This window comes from Miniopterus schreibersii, assembly GCF_964146895.1.
Source record: "Miniopterus schreibersii genome assembly, chromosome: 2".
In the NCBI taxonomy this organism is placed as follows: domain Eukaryota; kingdom Metazoa; phylum Chordata; class Mammalia; order Chiroptera; family Miniopteridae; genus Miniopterus; species Miniopterus schreibersii.
In genome coordinates this window covers 170,095,567-170,115,283 of record NC_138102.1, presented here as the reverse complement: position 1 = coordinate 170,115,283, position 19,717 = coordinate 170,095,567, and the positions used below count along the sequence as shown (strand labels likewise).

Here is a 19,717-nt window from a genome sequence, read left to right as displayed (position 1 = left end):
TCTTGTTCCTACTGTTAGGGGGAAAGCTTTCAACCACTGAGTATGATACTAGTTGTGGTTAAAAGAATAAATGGTAGTTTTCCCCCTCCATCTCAATATAGAACAATTGATAGAACTTATGATTTAAAAGATGAGGCGACATTTCTTAAACCCATTCCTTTCTCTCCAATTCAATTTCAGTAATTACATTTTTTCCTTAAGTATCTGCTTAAAGCAGGTTATAAATGCATAGCATGTTTTGACATACCACATTTAATGCTAGATGACAAGGTTCATTTTCTAATGTGTACCATATGGAAAAGTGAAATTTGGATTATACCAAGTAAATGGAAATAAAACGACCCACTTGCCTCCTCACACCTTTTATCACAAAGTATTTATTGAACAAAAATAATGTAACAGTAAAAATGATACATATATGAAAGTGAATGAAGATTTGCAGGTGTGTACAAACAGACCAATGTTTAGATTATAGTTCTATAAAACTTCAGCTGTAGCAGTTTAACACTGATCAATCAAGCAGACATATAAAAAGGGAGAAAAAATTTAAGTTCTGTGAAACCTATTTTCTGACTAAAATAGTTTAAAAAAAAAACAAAACACAACAACAAACACCACATAGACACACACCACACAGAATGAGGCAGAACTATAAGGGTTATACTTCAATACCTCTAGTTCTCTATTTGTGTTATAGTGAGTTTTTCAATCCATCAAAAATTATGGTATTTTTCCATTTCTAGTAAATGGAGCTAGATTACATGTTAATCATAGTATTTGGAGGAGGGGAATACAAGAATCAGATATGTAATCATTTGAATATTTCTAATCAGTATTTCCATACTGATATATAAAAACATTTAAAAATATTTTTGGTTGAGATATTTGTACATTAACTTCCCTTTTAGTTAGTTTCTCTAAGAACCTTGCATTTGGAGTGTGTTCTCTTATCTGACCATATTTTTAATGCTCTTTATCTGTTTTTTACCTAACATACAGTCTTGGACTAGTTACTTATAGCTAAGCATGGGGAAGCAGAGCTGGACTGAGCACCTTCCATGAGCTGTGTGGCCTCAGGCAACTTCCAGCTTCTCCTCTGCAGTTGTCCTTAACTGGAAACCGGGGTGTGGAACATATTCTCAAAAGCCCTTTCTAGCTCTTAACGGTTTATGTTTGGTAAGTATCAGCTGGACCAGCTATTTTAGTACAGAATTATTCTTTGCCCATGACACTAGTGTCTGTGGATTCTGGAATCAGCCCCATTATTTTATATTCAAAGATGCACATTGGAATGTTTGGATTTTTCCTCCAGATAAGGGCATATATCCATCCCCTCACACACAGATGCTCAATTCCAATTGGCAATCTCAATCAACATCTGTATCATTAGCAAAACTTTAGATTTTTTTTGAAAATTCAAGAAATATTTGTGTTTTTATAAGCTTTGTTTTTTATCCCTGCTATTTAATGCCTGGTTTGGATCAATCAATCATTTAGCCACATTTCGAATTGGTTTCTCTTACTTACAGTTAAGGATGATAATTAACCTGATCTTGAATTAAAAGCACTGGGCACTTTCTAGTTCTTTTACCATTAGAACTTTCATAATGTACAGATGTCTCAGAGTGGTGCCTGCTGATTTTTTGAAGGAACAGAAAATATGTTCCTATTATCACTGCTCTAAAACTACACTACACAAAAGAATTTACTGCTGAGTGTTCCAAATTGTTATGTAACCAGTTCAGTTCAACCATGATAAGGTTTCTGAAGAATTTTGTATTTGTTATATCAGATTTCCTTCATTCTCACCCTAAATTTAGCAATAACCTCTCAATTTTCACAAGCAAGGCTATACCTAAAGACGCCTGATGTTACAAAATTGTTTCTTTGTTATTTGTTTTCATCACCAGTCTGTGATCCTCTTCCAAAGCACAGAATTTTTAAATGTCAACAATAGTTCCAGGGGTTCAGAGAAAGAAACCTTAACTAACTCATAATATACAGGAATGTATTGGAGGGGTGTGATCCTCTATGGAAAACAGGGAGAACCAGGGCTAATTTCTTGAAATAAGAATATGCTAACCTAGGAAATATTCCAGGGGTATGGATAGAATAAACTTTTCTATCCAATAGCTTTTCCATCCCAGGTTTTTGGTTTGGGAGGAGTCTAAAAGATTGTAAACAGTTGAGAGGCTAGCCTTTCAAGGTTCCTTTTTTAAAAATGCACTTTCGAACATTTTCTTTTATGAATGTTTATTGTCTAAATATGGCTTAGTTTCTTCTTATAAAAACATTACATTTATTGAATTTAAGTTCAAAAGAGGTTCTAAGGCAATTCTTATAATTGAAAGCAAAAGAAAAAGTAATATGAATATGCTTTCATATTGCCTACTTGTGAAAAATAAGGAAATTCTACTAGAGAGCTGTTTGATACTAATTTTTGTCTTTCAAACATTTTCTCTTAATACTAAAAAATATATAAATCATTTACATAAAACTAAATGCAAAGGAAGGCACAGCTGGTTATAGTGTATATAAGCACAGTTCAGCATATGCAGAATTAAAGAGAAAAAAGCTTCACATCCTTATTAGTTACACTGAAAACCATTAAGACAAGTTCTTCACTGTCAACAGTGTTCAACACTTAAGAGCTAAGAGGATATAAAACCAAAAACATTAAAATTCACTTAATGCAAAACAGATTTTCATATATACTTGAATATAAAAAAAAAAGTTTAAAAAATGCTAACATATATCTAGACCATCCATGTTATGAAAAGTGCAAACCAAATTAACAGGGTTTCACAAAGTCCTTCTCATGACACAGGTAAACTAGCCCATGTGGACAAATTTGCTTCATCAGTTAATGAGTCTTTAATTGTGGCCAAATGTCATCAGGACTTCTGAGAGTTCGAAGAAAGCAGTACTGGAGAAGCAGCTCTGTCCAGACTGGGGATTGGCACTGGCATGTGGCCATTAAGCAGTGTTGGGAACTGTAGGGGACAAGAGATTTTTAAAACAATTATTGCAAATCTATTGGGAAGAACATGAGTTCTTTACACTCCTAGATAGACTACCATGGCTCAGTTCTGTCACCACTACTGTGATACAGGTTGAGTTGCAAATTATTTTACAGAATGAGTAATTACATGACAGTGAGGTCAGGAAAAGTACAGCAGACAGAGGGGCCCAGAAAATGTCCCTCATTCTTTTATATGCCTAGGCTACTAGGAAAAAATACGTACTTTATATGTTGCTAAAGTATGTTCTGCCACTATTTTTTAAAAAGATACCAAGCTATATAGAAGGCTGATTTGTTTCAATATTAAGAAAAAAATTAATTTTGAAAACCACAACTGACTCTTTACATGTCAATCAGTAATTTCTAATGCTGGCATTTGAAATTAGCCATCAATTTCCCAGAGTGCTACAAAAATGCTTCCCAGTAACTTAAAAATGAAGAGTGTTTTTATCTTAAAAGGTTTAAAGAGCAAGACTGTCTTTATTTGGGGGCTGAAAAAGTGTTCTTTCTAATTAAAAGGATAATATCAAACTTCGCAGAGAGGTCACCCGTACAAGAGGAAACTTAATAAAGCCAGTGTCAGTGTTGTTGGTAACTAAGATGATAAATAAAAGATACATGCTTTAATAACTTTCAGGTCTGAAGGAAGTACAGCAGCTCTACTGCAGCTGAACAAAAGGGATGAAAGGCCTCAACTAGATTTTCATTGTCTGGGACGATATGTATCAGAATGATCTCCTGGGTTCTGTTCTAGTTTAATTTATCTGGACAAAACAGGAATTAAATATTAACATATTAAACTTCAACACTAAATTTCAAACTACAGCGTCCAGTACATGTTAGAAATACAATAAATATTTGTAGAACAAGTAAATGTATTTTTGTAATTTTCAAGCTATTTTAGTAACTTACGTGTCTGGTGCCTTGCAGTTTATCAGTGCTTGTCATTTCATTTGATATCTAGAGCCTGTAAGGTAAGTTTGGTTTTCCCCATTTTATAACGAAAACAAGAGTTCAAATAAGTTTGAGATTGTTTAAAGGTCGTAGCTAATAAGCAGTAATGCCAAGTTTTAAACCACTTTCTGTGCCAAACCACCCCATTTATTTTTTGCAGGTCTTTGGGAGAGGGGTGTTCTTCAATTACTGTTTCAGTTTAATGGTTATTGGCATATTCTAGATTTTTGTTTTCTGACACTTCGGAATTTTAGGTTTTTTAATAGAATTTTATCCATTTCAACTGGGTTATAAAATCTACTTGCAAGTCTGTGCTCCTAACCACTAATCCCATGGACTTAAGAGGAGCAATTTTCATCTCATGGCACATAAGCTAATTACTAAAATTCTGCAGCACACCAAAAAAAATTTTTTTTGCTGATCTCACCAAGAAAATAAGTATAATTTTGATTCAGTCACACTGGACAGCTAGTGTTGTGTTGGCTGCTGCGATTTTTTTATTTGCCAGTCCAAGGGAAAAGAGGCCAGTAACCCTACTAAACAGGTGTTACATGTTTTAAAATTCTTGCGGCACTGGTGGGAAATCGCTGGCTTAGAGTGAACGCTGGAAGAAGACCAAGTTTTGAATTTTCATTCTTTTAGTTGCATCTTCTCTCATATTGGTTTTATCCATCTTACTGGTGTTTTCAAAAGAATGTACTTAGGGTTTAGTCTGGTCTTAAAAATGTTTGGTGATTTCTGCCCTTTTTTCTGTGTCCTGTTCACGCAGCTGGCAGTTTCTCTCGGCTCGCCTGGCTTTTCCGGCATGTTTCATATCATCTTCATGGGCACTAACCCTCCGCGCCACCTTGTTCCTTTTCTTCAGTTTGCAACATTCCCCTCACTTTTGTCTAAAGACTTTTCTCTTATACTGGACTCAGCAATCATTTTCTGTTGTTAGACGTATCCACCAGTGCCTCTTCCCCACAAAACCTGCTCTGCGCTCATTTTTAAGTCAGTGAGAGAGGTGGTTGTGAGAGCAGGACAACCCTAAACTTGACTTAGAACTCTGCCACTTACTGGTGTGTGATCTGGGTAAACTGAAGCAACAAGATACATCTCTGCTTACTAGGCTTATTCCAAATTTGATTAACATCTGTTTCAAAAATGGAACAGACATCCTATAGACAAACTTAAAATGAACTGTCCGGTTAAAACTGGTATCACTTTATTTGTAAACCAAGGTTGTGGTTTTAGATTTAACACAGTATGTCTCTGTCATCTCTAAGACTTGTCTCGATGACAAAGCATGCCTCTCCCAGAAAGGGAAATACCTTCTGCCTTCCCTTAAATTCTTCAGTATCTGCTGTAACAATTCTATCAGGGGACCTTCTGTGCAAAAACTTACCAGCTCTGTCAACTGTTACTCTAAGGACTCTGATCTACTTTTCTAATCAGAGCAGGAATTTGCCAGCATCAGGTAAAAAACACATTGAGAGCGTATATGAAAGAGGTGTGTTATTTTTAAATAAATTGGGGCACTGTTGATACTCATAGAAATTTTGAAAATCCATCATTTGAAATATCTAATTTAAAAATCAGAAAGTGTAGGAAGCATCTGAGATCTTGCTCCTCGGCTTATATCCATTAGTTTGGCTCAAACTCTTATAAAAATTCAAAAAAAAAAAAAAGTATTATTCTTTGTACCATGTTTTGTTATTTACCATTTTCAAAACTGCCAATTTCAACTTTTACCATACTCATCTGCTCTTACTATGGGAAGAAGAAGAATATTTGAAAGGGTTCTTCCTTAGAGGGTCCAAGGCGCTGTGGGACATCCAGTCATGGTGATTTGTTGTTGTTTTTTCATGGTTGTACAGGGTGGGGCTAAAGTAGGTTTACAGTTTATTTTTAAATAATGTAAGAATAAACTTTCATGTATTCACCACTGTAGACCTACTTTTGCCCACTGTATTTTGAATGGCTCCAGGAGAGAGAACAGGCCCATGTTGTGAAACTTAAATTCTGAGCATGTAGCCTTTAGATGCAGCAATTTCTTCTGAAGTCTAAATGTAAATTGGGAAGGACTGGTCTGCAGTGGTTCTCAAAGTGTGGTTCCTGGAGCAGCAGTATCACCAGGAACTTAAAAGAAGGTTGTCATCTGGCCCCTTCCCAGAACTTCTTCTGAATCTGAAACTCTGCCTATTTTCACACACCCTCCAGCAGATTCTGTTGCATTCTGACTTGGAGAATCACTTGGTTTTTTGTTGTTTTTTGAAGAGAACATACTTACATCCCCCAACCCCCAGATCTCCACATATTGATATAATGTGTAGAATCACTGTGGACATGAACCACTGTTACTGTGGGGAGTAATGGGCTAGAAAAGGTTTAGTATCTAAAGTAAGGTATGCCAAAGAACTCATAAGTAATAGTTTCCCCATGGCTTCCTCGGGAGGTCACCAAGCCCTGCACCAAACGGGGCAGGACTTCCAGTAAGGTGGGAAGTGAGCATCATTAATTACTCAGATACTTAACGCTACAGAGGCCCTGTGTTAAGAGTCTAGGGTTAGAGCAGTATTACAGCCCCTGCCGGCATGGAGCGTGCGGTGCACAGGCCCACGCAGCTCCCTTCTGCTCTAAGCCGAGAATGCTGCTGCTCCGACCTGCAGACTTTCGGGAAGAAAGGTCTTTGAGCTTTCCATCAAAAGACTGCTCATCTGACATTTTACTGAAACTACATTTTGCTCTCTTTTTACTAGTTTTTGTTTCCCTGCCTGAGTTAAAATGGCTATGAACCAACATGTTGGCTGTGCAGAGCCATAGCTCAGTTTCTTGTAATGGGAAGAAGGGCCAGGAAGAGAAACCGCATTACTCCAGGGATGCAGTGACATCGTGACACCCTACCTCCATCCTGCTACGAAACCAGAGAAGCAAGATAGCAATCAAAACCTCCATAGCTCCACCCTTCTCCAGACAGGACCCGAAATCCCACCGTGTACAGCTCCTTGCACAGAGGAGGTAAATATTAACCCTGACAAGCAAACTGACCAACTCAAAAAAGCATGGAGACCTGATCTTTTTAACACTTAAGTTTCTTAGGCATTTCTTGACAAATGCTTAGGCATCCATTCAGTTAGTCAATGATAATTACTGAGCATCATTTGTGTGCCAAGCAATGTGCTAGATGCTGGTGGCCCACAGTGAACAAGATGCAATTCTGACCTCTTGAGAGCCCACAGTCTATCATGATAGAAAATCGTGCATGCTAGATGCAATAGGATCAAAACAACAACTAGCATCAGGTGAGCCACGCGGGGCGGGGGGGGGGGGGGGGCAGGTCTAGGATGCAGGGTGGATGGGACAGGCGAGGCCAGAATCGGGTAAAGAGGGAGGTGGCACTTGATCCAGCTCTGCTTCATTCCTGTCCCTAGGATCCTTTCTATTCTACACTCACATACTCACACAGTAACATCTTGTTCAGTGAGTAACAGTCTTCGGGTCTCAAAGAGGAAATAGTGACTTCCATGTGATAGCAAGTGATGCTGCTTCGAGATCCTAGTTTGTGAATGAATAATGAACGTGTGCTTACCCAGTACAGGGAGTTTCACAAGATAAAGCCACTAAGACCTAATTAGTTTCTAACCAAGTGCCCTGGATACTCCTTTTTTTATTATGGAACAAGGAGAACTTGATTATGTACCATGGAATTATACAGATAACTTTTCTACTGTAGTATGGAAAAATGGTTCACTATTTTTCATTTGATTTTAAGCAATGTCACTGTTGACTAATATACATTAATATTTTTAAGTCTTAGGAGATTTTTATAAAATACAATTTTCAAAGTTTTGCCTTTTCCTTAATACATTTCCTGTTTTCACAGTCAATGAAAATTCCGAACACTTCAAGAAGGCATTGTTCCATTTATGGCTATCTGGCCTGAGTGCTCCCACTTTTGCCCCAATGAAAATTCCTGCCTTTGAAGGCTGCCTTTTGTGTCCAGCCCCATTAACATAAACTCCCTTTGGAAAGTTAACATTTTAACCAAACATAGGGCAGAACTCACTGCTACCTTTGCAGGATTTATTGGGGAACACATCCCTTAGAAGTGCATTGTTTAGAGGTTCATTTCCAAACGCTCACCTGGAACAGCGTGTTTGGCCCTTGCAGCCGGGCAGGACTCAGTGGAGCAACTGGACTGAGGCTGCTCCAGAAATGTATGCTGGATAGCAGTGGACTCGGGGTCAGGAGCAATCCATTTGGTGTCTGAGAAAGCAAGCACACAGACAGTTTCAGAAATTGGTATCACCTGACTTCCAGCAGGGTGGCTAGGTGCACCAGCCACGAGCCAAGAAGCAAGCCTCCCTACCTTAGGGAAATGTGACAGTTATTTCCGCACAGCTACACACAGATTAATTTTAATTTTCTTTAATGCTAATTGTATTAGCAACTTTTAAGGCATGAACAAGTTACTTTCCCTTAAAAATTCTAGTGGAAAACTCAAGTTTGTAGCAATTTTTGTCCTTGTTTCTTCAATTTGCACCCCACCTTCCATTAAACAAGATTTCATGTGTAATAAAACAGGATCCCATTAAGGGGCTTTATTTGTTCTTAGTTTTCTATAGTAGACATCCATTGGGTTACAAACACAAAAATATATGTTATTTTTTTAAAAACATTGATTTCAGAGAGAGGAAGGAAGAGGGAGAAAGAAATAGAAACATGAATGATGAGAGTCATTGCTTGACTGCCTCCTGCACGCCCCCCACTGGGGATCGAGCCCGCAACCCAGGCATGTGCCCTGACCGGGAATCGAACACCATCTCCTGGATCCTAGGCTGACACTGAACCGCTGAGCCATGCCGGGCCAGGCAAACACAAATATTTTTAAAAGGGCCTCCCAAGCTTCATTTTCCTTATCAATGACCCTTTGATACTTTAGGACTTGCTACTAAAATACCCTGTAGCGGCTTCTTCAGAAACTCTGAACTGGGTTTTCCAGATTTCACTCCGGATGTGGGACTGATGAGAATTTGTCTCCCTGGCAATGGTTTGAAGGGGGGGAAAAATCCTTTCTTGTCAGATTGGGTGTCAAGCCAAGACTCTGGGTTTCCCGGGAGAGTGCCAAGGGCTGGGTTTGCTTGCACACACTCAGCAGGAGTCCTGCCTGCCAGCCAGCTAGAGGGCAGGGAAACAGCCCGCCCAGCTGGCAAGTCTGCCAGGCTTTTATTCTCTGCGAAGGCGAACTCCCTTGCCCAGGGTGGTTTTGCACCTTGGGTGACTAGAGGAGCTCCTCCGCGGTTTTGTGGTGTCAGTAGGTGCTTTGTGTAAGAGGAACCACAGCAAAGGCAGCTGTAGTTCAGATTGCATCATGCTGGATGCTCAAGTGTTATTTTTTCCTAGAACTGGCCTGAGCAGCTTTGTTAATTATCAAGAACACTTGGCTTAAACCAAAGTTGCAAGTTCTCTGCTCAGTGGACTGGAGACAGACTCATCCCAAGGTCCTCAAACTGAAGCTGCTGAAAGGTAATTTATACCAAACTATTTGAGTTTTTCGTTCCATGGCACTTCCTACATATTGAATGACCTATAAGGTTACTAGGATAAATTCCTGTTTCGGATAAGCTTCCCCTTTGTTCTAATCCAGGGCAATTTCACAAGTGTGCCAGGCCATCTGGCCTCACGGTTAAGACCTAACTGGCTCAGCATGGGCTCTGCCAGGGCTCCCGCCTCAAAACCACCACTCATTAGGTAGGTAACTGCTCTACGCCTCAGTTTCCTACTCTTTAAAGTAGGGAGGAAAAATGTCTGCACTACAGGATTGCTGGGAAGATTAAAGTTCTTAATATGACCTGGCACAGCAAGACTGTTATTAGTAATTAAGAGTCTACCTGACACACTTAACTAAATGTATTTCACCTATTCATGGGAGAAACTCTCAACTGTCTATAGAGAAGTACTGAATGTTCTGCAACAGGCAAGCCCATCTTGTCAGCTGGTACCAGTCGACAGGCTCAGGTGACCTGAGAACTAATGTTTGCATGTCACTCTGGAGCCAGGTCCGACCACAGTCTGCCACATTAACATTTAATAACTGCATGTTTACAGCTGCCTCGTTTACCCACCAATGACGATCTCAAAGCTCTAAAGAGACAAGGAGTCTTCTAAACTACAAAATCTAGCTACCTTTCATCCATGGCCATAAATATATATAATCCTTTGAGCTATATGCAAAGTGTAGCATTTATATTTTCATAGTCTAAAATTTGTACCTATGTCTTGTTTGAGATGTTTGCACATATGTTTTTCTGAGGGATTCAGGATGTATTCAGAATACAGTAGCCCTCTGTTCTCCATGCTTAATGTTTGAAATGCCTTTCATAATATATGCAAATAAATATTGTGAAATGACTTCAATCCACTCCTCTCCCAGCTCTGATCTCCCTGAAGATCCTGTGGCCTTAAAGAAAACACTATTTGCTTACTCTTTTTTTTTTTTTTAAATCCTCACCCAAGGATATACTTATGGATTTGAGAGGGAGAGAAACATCGATGTGAAAGACACGTCCGTCAGTTGTGTCCCTTGCACATCCCGACCAGGGATGGAACCCGCCGCCTTTTTGGTGCACGGGACGATACTCCAGCCAACTGAGCCACCCGGCCGAGGCTATTTGGTTGCTCCGTTAAGTAAAGTTTCTCTAAAGCCTGCCCTGGGTTATCTCAAGTACAGTGCGAGCTTTCAGAGGGAGGTCTGGCATGAGCACTAGAGGCCAACGAAAGAAGTAAGTCACACGCAGGATGCATGCTTCCTCTTCCACGGGCCCTTCTCAACTGCAGAGCTCCTGATCCCATCAGCGGCCAGGGAGGGAGGTGCCCGAAGCCCAAGGGCAATGAGCATTCATTTTCGAGGGGGGAAGCCCTCCTGCCAGGATCTCATTTTTATCCACCCTCCCTCTTAGCTCCTCCACTTAATAGTGAGTCTCCTAAAAAGCTCCCACACCTGAGCTAATAAGCCTAATGAGCTGGTGTCCAGACATGCCACCTCTGAGTGCCCTTTGTTGATGGCCTTCAGCCTGGATCCTACCTTCCTCCCTACCCCTGCCTCCCTCGCCCATCAAAGAGCCACCACCTTACAGGAGACCTCCCTGCTCTCTCCTCAACCGGATGGCACTTCCCTTTTTTCTGGATCCTTAGAACGCTACATAACCACCTCTCTTAAACATTTAGCACGTGCTGCCTCATGGTCTGGTAACTTGCATATTTTGATTATACCTCTTTCTGTAACCTTTAAGATACCTGGCTCATCTTTATTTCACCTGTAGCCCACAGCTCCTAAATACCTGATGAGCTGAAGTGATCTGTCACTCTAGGTGTCCACCCTCCCTTCTCACCTGCCGAACATCTCCAGGTGGAATGCCCCACATTTTCAAACTTGAATTTACCACCTTCTTTCCAAGTTCAGTTTCTTATGACTCCTCCATTTCTGTCAGTGTCTCTATCTGCCCAACACACACTGAGTACACAGTATGTATCATGTGCCTGATATAATACAACCCAGCACCCCAGTCACCGAAATGCAAAATACCCCCCTCGCCACAACCTCGTTTCTACTCATGCTGCATAAGCACAGCCTCCGTAGCCACAATTCCACGTTCACCCATACTCTGGCTGCAGACGCCCTAATTTCCCTATATGAACCCTCCACTTGATATGTCCCGAACTTAGCTAACAGACAGAGAACCCAGAATCTCGACCTGCCAGTTCTTCAGAACTCATTCCAGAACTTCCCTGACCACCCAGCCCACAGCTCCCTGGGCGAGACCTACTCCACAAGTGATCTCGTCCATACCCATGGTTTTAACCCCTCCTTACACGTCGATGACTCCCTACATTATCTCCAGTCCCAAACTCCTTAACTCCGGGTGCAATTGCACGTTTCCGCCTGACTCAATATGGCCCAAACTGAACTTGTAACCTTTCCCTTTGAGCTTACTCTCTTCCTCCCATACTCCTCAGACTCAACTCTGGTTCCCCGCCCCACCCCCAGTCACTGTGGATGGCATTCCCTTTGTGTCTCAGACCTGTCACCTTTGGCCCCATCCCACTGCCACAGCCTTGGATCCTCATTGTCTTTCACCTGGAATATAATAGTATCCTAACTGGTTCCAGCCTCACCCCTGCCCAATCCGTGTCATCAGGATGATTTCTAAAACCAATCTGGACTAGGTCACACTCATGCCCCATCTCTTACCACTCCCTTTATCTTTAGAATTTACCTCCCCCCTCACTAAACCACTGTACTAAGCCACTTCACAGCTCTACGCCTGGCTCAAGCTCTTCCTCTGTCTACAATGCCTTCTTCACCTCATCTGCCAGATAAACTGCTACCGATCCCTCCACGCCCTGTCCAAGCGTGTTCACCACTCCCACCAAGTGCGCTCAGCACCCTCCCCACTCCCCAGCAAAGTTAACACCTCCGTCCCGAGTCTTCCTTTTGCTTACGTATTCCTTCTGCGCTACATCTGGGATACTATTTTAACTAACCTAAGGTAGGTTACAAGCTCCTAACTATCATGGATGGTCTAATTCCTATTTGTATCCCTACTGAACAGCAAGCTGTAAGCTCAGGAGCGCAGGAACTGTGCCTCCCTTGATCACCTCTGTATCTGCAGGTGCCTAGCAAATTTGGGGGGCGGGGGCGGTATTCAACAATTATTTCCCCAAATGAATTACCAAACAGTAACCATTCCTTAGCTGACTGACTAAAAGGGATATGCATGAGCTGATCAACAAGAGTGTTTGCAGGTTGCTGGATCTGGTGACTTGAGGTACTGGTAAGTGATAAAGGAGAGAGAATCTGTCCATTTAACAGTTTGCTGCACCAACAGACATCTCTAATCTCCCACAGATGCCAACAGAATGCACGGCAATACCACTCTAGAGTTAAGAAAAAGTCCACAAATGAAAGGTGACAATGAGACCCTAGAAACTCCTCGAGTTGTCTGAATTAAAATAAAAAGGTGGTTTTTAGGGCCTTTAAAAGAGAAGTAGACTCACACAGCAGTTTGTGTGGAACTGAATGCTCTGGTCTTAAGGAAAGGGGGTCATGGTGGAGAACTCCATGCGAGGCCAGGGCAGGTATAGTCAGTGGTGGAGGAAACAGGAATAAGGGGGGAGTGGGGAAGAGGGAGAACCGTGAAGGACCAACAGAAAAGGCAAAGGAGGGAGAGGAGATGGGTCCCAGGGTGCAAAGAGGGAGCCCAGAGCTGGGGAAGGCATCTTCAACAGGAGTGTCAAGTTGTCACCAGTGACATCTTCCAACGCAGAGCTCCCTAATGGACAAAGAACCTCTTCACTAGGGTCAGTGTGGAGAAAGCTGCAGGCTGGGCAGGGGAAGTGTTAGAGTGAGATGAAGGAAAAAAACTTCTTTCCTTCTGTGATAATGGCAAGAGAGACAATAAGGTGAGAAACCACCCCAGAGCTGGGCTAGGATGAAATATACCCTGATTGCTCCTCAACACACGCGTCCATTTTACTCAATTCCCACCTTGTGACTTTGGCTGGCAGTTGTTACATCCACCAGTAAATGCAGGAAGGAGGGTTCAGCATTTCAGTCCTCAGCAAACTGTCTCCACTCAGTTAGAATCCAAGGCTGCTGCTAACGAAACAGCCTGGGGCCTGCATGCTCAGACTGAGGGGGAGCGCATGCCCTGGTGCCTGCACATAGCTGAGCTGAGCATCTTAAACATCACAGATTAACAGCAGTTTTGGCAGATAGGAAGGGAAGTGCATTGTGCAGGCCTCTGATTCTGAACCAACTTTTCATTGTTAGGAGATGAAGGAGAGAGAACAGAAGAGGCGAATGGAAGAAGAGGGACAGACGATCCAGAGGATCAGAAGCTCCAGCTGGCACCACTCAGGCTTCCACGGTGCCTGGCTGGGAACCAGGAGGGTTTCACATCCTGGCTTCCCACCCCCACCCCCACCCCCACCCCCGGCTCAATTTCTGCAGCTCATGCCATCAGAGATAACACCCTTGCTCTTCTAGCAACAGTCCAACATGACCTTGATACTCTGGCAGCTATTACCCTTGGCAGCTAAGCTCCAACTTCATCACTCTCTGGTACCCAGCTGGCTCTTGTATTCCCATTTTTAAGTTCCTCATATCCATGCTTGAGGGGCCTTTGGGGGATCATCATATCTGTTTACATTAGTAATCTGGCTTAAAAACTCAAACAAGGGTCATCTCAACTGCACTTCATACAAGTCCCAGCAGATACACCACAAGCATTTTTGATGGGAGGGGAGGTTATGATGTTGGGGGAGTGGCTGGTGATTTTCATGCACATCATTTTGCAGATAAAATTTCAAATCTGAATTTGGGCTTATACGAGGTATGTGGTTTAGTAAGGTCCGCAGAGGGCACTCTCACCACAGGACCCTGGTCATGCCAAAAGACTCCTAATCCTACCCTTCTTCCTCCCATGTTTCCAGCTGAAAATAACTAGGAATTATTCTTAGAATAATATAGTAAAATATAAATAAATACATAGTTCTTAGAATAAACTAAATTCTTGGGAATTTCATTTTTAGGATATGGAGTTATTACAGCACAGCTTTTACCTCTTCTAAGGCCAGCCTTTAAGAGTTTGTAGGAGGTTCCTATAGGTAACCAGATGTTTATGTGCAAACAATGTCACGCTGCACATAGCATAGAAGGGACAAGAGTTTCTGGGACACAAAGTGCTACGGTAGGAGGGAAACCTGAGCTGCGGGAGGGACTGGGAGGAGGGCTCGAAGCCACATCCAGGTGGAAGTGGAACCCCCAGAGCTATCCTAGGAGCAAAATAAAGTCTCTCCGGTCCTCAGGAAAATGGGCTCATCCCCCCAGCTGAGGCTGGTGGCCTTCCACAGCGTGGCCGGCTCCTCAGGGAGCCCATGCTGTCTGTCCACTGGAGGGAGGCCCCAAGTGGATCCATTTCTGGGGCACACGCAGGGGGTAGAATCTTAGGATCCAAATCCTACATTGACTCCGAGCCTACGCTAAATCCTCAAATAGCTGAGGCTTGTCAAGATAAAACTGCATGAAGTGTATGAGTGTCAAACCACAAGCTGTACAACTGAAACTAATAAAAATAATATTGAATGTAAACTAACTGGAAAAAAAAATTTTTTTTTTAAGCTAACACTGCATGGTAGTCCTGGCTGATCTCAGAAAAACCACCTGGGTGGACACCTCCAATGCCAGAGTCCTGCCGTTTCTCTGGTTTCTCCCCCTGTCAGCCACCCTTGACCACCCACACTGGTGCCAGGTGCAGAGGTGATGTCAAGTCCTGAGATGGTGCCATCTCCCGAAGGCAGCCCTTAACAACTTCACCTGTTTAGAGCACTGTGTACTGCTTTCTTCACACCCCACCCCTGTCCAAACGCCCCCCTCAGGCCAGGCCCCCACTTCCAGGCTCCTGTCCTGGGTCCAGACCTTGCCCTTTGCCTCCCTCCTTCAGGAAGTCCTGGCTCCATTTCTGGGCCTCCTGCCACTAACTCACACTTCACTGCGTGAACCCTTCCTCACAGGCTGGCTGAGGAGCATTCACTCCCATCTGCCCGACACAGGTCGTCTGGCTTTCCTACACTTTCCCTCCCTGGTTTTAGGTCATTTCTAGCAGCATCTGTCTTCCATCCTGCGCTTTGCATCCATTCGTTTGCAGCCACCCTCATGTCAAGGTCTCTCCTCAGCCCAGCCACACCATCCTTAGTCCCACTGAGTGAGCCACCCTAAATTCACTGTGTCAGGTTCAAAACCACAGGGCTCGCTTGAGCCGATTTCCTCCGACTTGGCTACAGGGCTGGCAGCTGTCCCAGTCTGTTCAGAGACAGTGAGACAGGCTCTCAGAGAAAGCAGATACCGAAATCAGAGTTGGCCTTGGCCTGGCTCAAGACCTCTCTAAACCTTACAGTTGTAAACAAAGTTGACCAGGGGAGGGGATCTCTAGATTGTCCACCCTGGCCCCACTTCTCTGAGCTACTTGAGGAGCCACTGTTTCTGAGGCATTTACACAGCTGTCCTTAGTCACCGGACAGTTTTGCTTGGTTGGAAAATGCCCAGTTGAAGAGAACCCATGCTCCTTCTGCCCAGTAACTGAGCCCTTAGCTCTCCCCTCCACGGGGGCATCCCTGTTACCACCAGCTCACAAGCTTGAGCTGACACCGAATCCCTGGGCCACCAATGTCAGGGGAGAAGCCATGGAGAGGTCAAGAGCTGTTTTCAGCTCCTTTGCACACTGTTAGGATCAAGGACAACTGGGCGTTTCCCAGTGAATATCAATGCCCATAACACGGATTCTGGAGAGACTGGGTTCAAATGCGCTTCTACCACCTATCAGCTGTGCAATCTTGGACAAATTACTTTAGCACTGTGCTCATGCCGCTCAGCTGGAAAAATGGGGCAATAACAGATGGACTTCGTGGAGCTGAAAATTAACCATGGCAATGTGTGAAGTGTTTAGAACAGCGCCTGGCACACACAGCTCCATGACAGCAATACCTGCCAGTTGTAGCCAGCTCTTACCACAGCCGCTATCCCATCCAGTCCTCACAATCATCCATCTCACAGACGTGGAAACAGGCTGAGCGAGCCAGTGCCCAGTCACATTCTACCAAGCGGTCTAGCCAGGAACTCATTCCAGGTCTGCGAGCCCAAAGCCAACGAGCTTAACTCTGCCACCAGAATGCATCCGGTTTTCCCGAGGGAGCAGCAACAGGGTCACCAGGCACGGCTCTGCCTGTGCCCTGCCACTGCCAGCCGGACAACAGCGAGCATCTGAATGTCACAGTTAAAGGAAAAAGCTCCGTCCCCTTGGAGTTTCAAACACTGAAGACGTTCCTGCTCCACACGTTTGCTGCCCTGCCCTCTCCCTCCTGACGTGGACCTGGGTTTTGTCACATAGCACTTCTTTTCCTGGGGACTCTCTTCCGCAGTGTTTGGTATGGCCTTTACTATCCTCACCATTACTTCCTATTGGGGACTACGGGGCCCCACAGCTCCACGCTGACAATCGGGAGGGCCGCATCCGTTAGTGTCGATTTCCTTATAAACAGAAAACAAACGCTACTTACCAAGCTCCCCACCTGCGAGGACACTGCCGTAAAAATTTCATATACCCCAAATGCCTTCTGAAGCATCGCCTGGCCAGCTCCACCGTCCCTAGGACATCCCTGGGTCTGCTCTGACGGCCAGAGGGCACATCCCATCTCATGACCACTTCAGGCCACCGAGAGCAAGAAACCAGCCACGCGTCCCATTGCGGCCAATCTCCCACCTTTCCTCCTGTGGACACTTTAGGTCTGGGGTGGGAAGTAACCTCCCTTCACATTCCCACTGCGACTTTGTTACCTGAGCCCTTGGATTCTTGAAGGCAAAAGGAAGGTGCTGGGTGCGGCTCTTACCTGTGCGGTGAAGAAGGCTGGGGTGAGGGATCCTGAGGGCAGGGCCGGGCTGTTGAGGGCGATGGAGCCGAGATCGGTGCCGGAGAGCACCAGCGGAGGCGCAGAGATCTCCAGGCCCTTGGGTTTTTTGGCCTTGGGGGGGAGCGATGGAGACCTGGTCTTGGAGCCTGATGACAGGTTCAAGGGCTCTAGGGAATCCGAGTCATGGCAGGCGGCCTCCAGGAAGAGGCTTCTGTGTTCAGAAGGGAGGGGCGAGTTGGGGGACAGGGATGGGGACCGAGAGGAGGAGGGCGAGGCAGACGAAATGCTGGCGGCGTTTGGCAACATTAAGGAGGAAATCTTGGCGGAGACGGACGAGGCCAGGAAGGCCTCCGACGTGGAGGGCAGGGACACCACGGGCCTGCTCATGTGCTTGTCGGTCTTGTTGGTCACAAACCTGATGACAGTCCTAACCTCCTCCACAGGAGGGCTGTCCTCCGGCGGCTCCTCCAGCTTCTCCGTCTTGATGGCTTTGAAGGGCTCGGGCGGGTTCTGCAGGGAGTTGATGGTGAAGGAGGAGTACAGGCCCGAGTGGATGTATTCGTTGCGGCTCGTGCTTTTGAGGGCGGACAAGCCGTGTCTGTGCGCCTCGCGGCCTTCGGGGGGCGCTTTGCAGTCCCTGTCCTGCAGCAAAAGGCTCTCCCGGCTGATCTCCACGGCGTGAGGGTCCATTTTCAGGATCTCCGGGAAAGAGACAAACTTGTACACAAACTTCTGCCCAATCACCTTCTTGATGATGTTCTGTGAATGACACAAAAGGAGACACCAAAAAGATCAGCGCACCAGAGAAACGAGGAAGAGCTTCACCGACGGGGAACAGCCTGGCTCCGGGGTCCCGCGGAGAGGCCCAGAGCCGGCCGGAGGCAGGATCAGACCTGCGCTCCGGCTCTGCCGGTTCCTCATGGTGTGATCTTCAGCAAACGGATTGCCATTTTTAGTTTCCTCACCTGTGAAGAAGATTATAATTGTATCTAAACGTAATAACAGCTGCCATTAAGCGCTTACTCTGCAGCTGGCATTGTTCATGTATTTTCTCATTAGAATCTGTACAGCACTCCTAAGGGGAAGGTATTATTAAACTCCCATTTTAAAATTTAGGAAAGTAAGCTTAGAGCTTAAATAACCGGCACGGCCACGTGGTCGGTACATGGTAGAGACAGCATTTCCTTAACCATAATGCAGTATTGTCTTACCTACCTCTGGGACTCGTGCGAATTCAATGCAATAATAGTGGGAAAGCATTCCGCAAGCTGGAAGGCATTATAGAAACGTAACTTATTATCAGCAAGCCCCACTGTGTTTTCTTAAATCATGGAGACAATTTTTCCCTTTTTAGTTTTCTGCCAAGAAAGCCGCTGGGGGAGAGCAAATTGTCTCCTTTGATATTTGCGGCGCTCATCCAGTGTCCTAAGTTGCCAGTATCTACTTTCGGCTCTTCGGTTTATGGCTCCAGTCCAAAGCCATGAGGATTTAAATGAAAACCAATAATCAGTGCAAAAGCCTTCATGCCCCTTTGGGAGAACGGACTTCGTATTAAAGGCAGTACTCAATCTCTCTCAAATGCCAGCGGGAATCCGAGGGGCTCGAGGGAGGCGGAGACAGGCTCCCTCCAGCGCAAGGAGCTAGTGGCACCATCCCGCGGGAGAGGACTTCCCAGTGGCTCCTCCATGAAGGTTAAAAAAGCCATTTGGGGGAGAGGAGCTCCCATCGAGTGCCTGCTCCATACGGGTGTTGCACACAAGCTGTCTCATTTGATCTCACACTAACCCTCTTGTAGGTGGAAGGTCCCATCCTTATGACATAAACTGAGAGATCTGCCCAAGAACCCACCAGAGAAACCGAAAACCACTGACAGACCTTCAGAGAAATTTGGGAAACTTAGAAGTTCCACCTGGGCCTACCTGGGAGGATCTCCGTGGGCCACATGCCAGGCCCGGGAGAAACCGGCTGCCAGCAGGAGAGGGTTCAAATGAGGGCGTCACTAAGTGCCACCTGATCCAGAGTCAGTTCCTAGTAAGAAGAAAGCATCATGCTCCTCTGCTAAAATTCTAAGGTATTTTTGTTCTTTGCTCATAATATTTTTTCTCTCTGGGGAAAACTTTGCTTTGCCCTCAGCCAGGGGAGCACTCATCCAAACGGAGTGAGTTATTAGAGCCTAAATACACAGAAGAAGAAAGAAACTATGGTCTGAATTGTTTCTTCTGGCAGGTCTTATGAACTGGTTTTTGCTTTTTAATACGAGCCTTTAATTTTATTATGGTATTCAGAACACAG

General features: G+C 44.5%; 1 protein-coding gene across 2 annotated transcripts in view; it reads right to left on the bottom strand.

Annotated features, from left to right (window-relative positions):
* Positions 1–359: 359 nt before the first annotated feature.
* The window catches only part of ELK3 (ETS transcription factor ELK3), a 60,041-nt gene continuing 40,683 nt past the window's right edge, over positions 360–19,717 (bottom strand). For both annotated transcript variants that reach the window (XM_081131021.1, XM_081131020.1), the window contains exons 3-5: positions 17,405–18,184; positions 8,102–8,224; positions 360–2,993 (exon numbers count right to left, since the gene is read on the bottom strand). In XM_081131021.1, the coding sequence (XP_080987147.1) occupies positions 2,895–2,993; positions 8,102–8,224; positions 17,405–18,184 (1,002 nt within the window). In that variant the 3' untranslated portion in view covers positions 360–2,894. The remainder of the gene's footprint in view (positions 2,994–8,101; positions 8,225–17,404; positions 18,185–19,717) is intronic.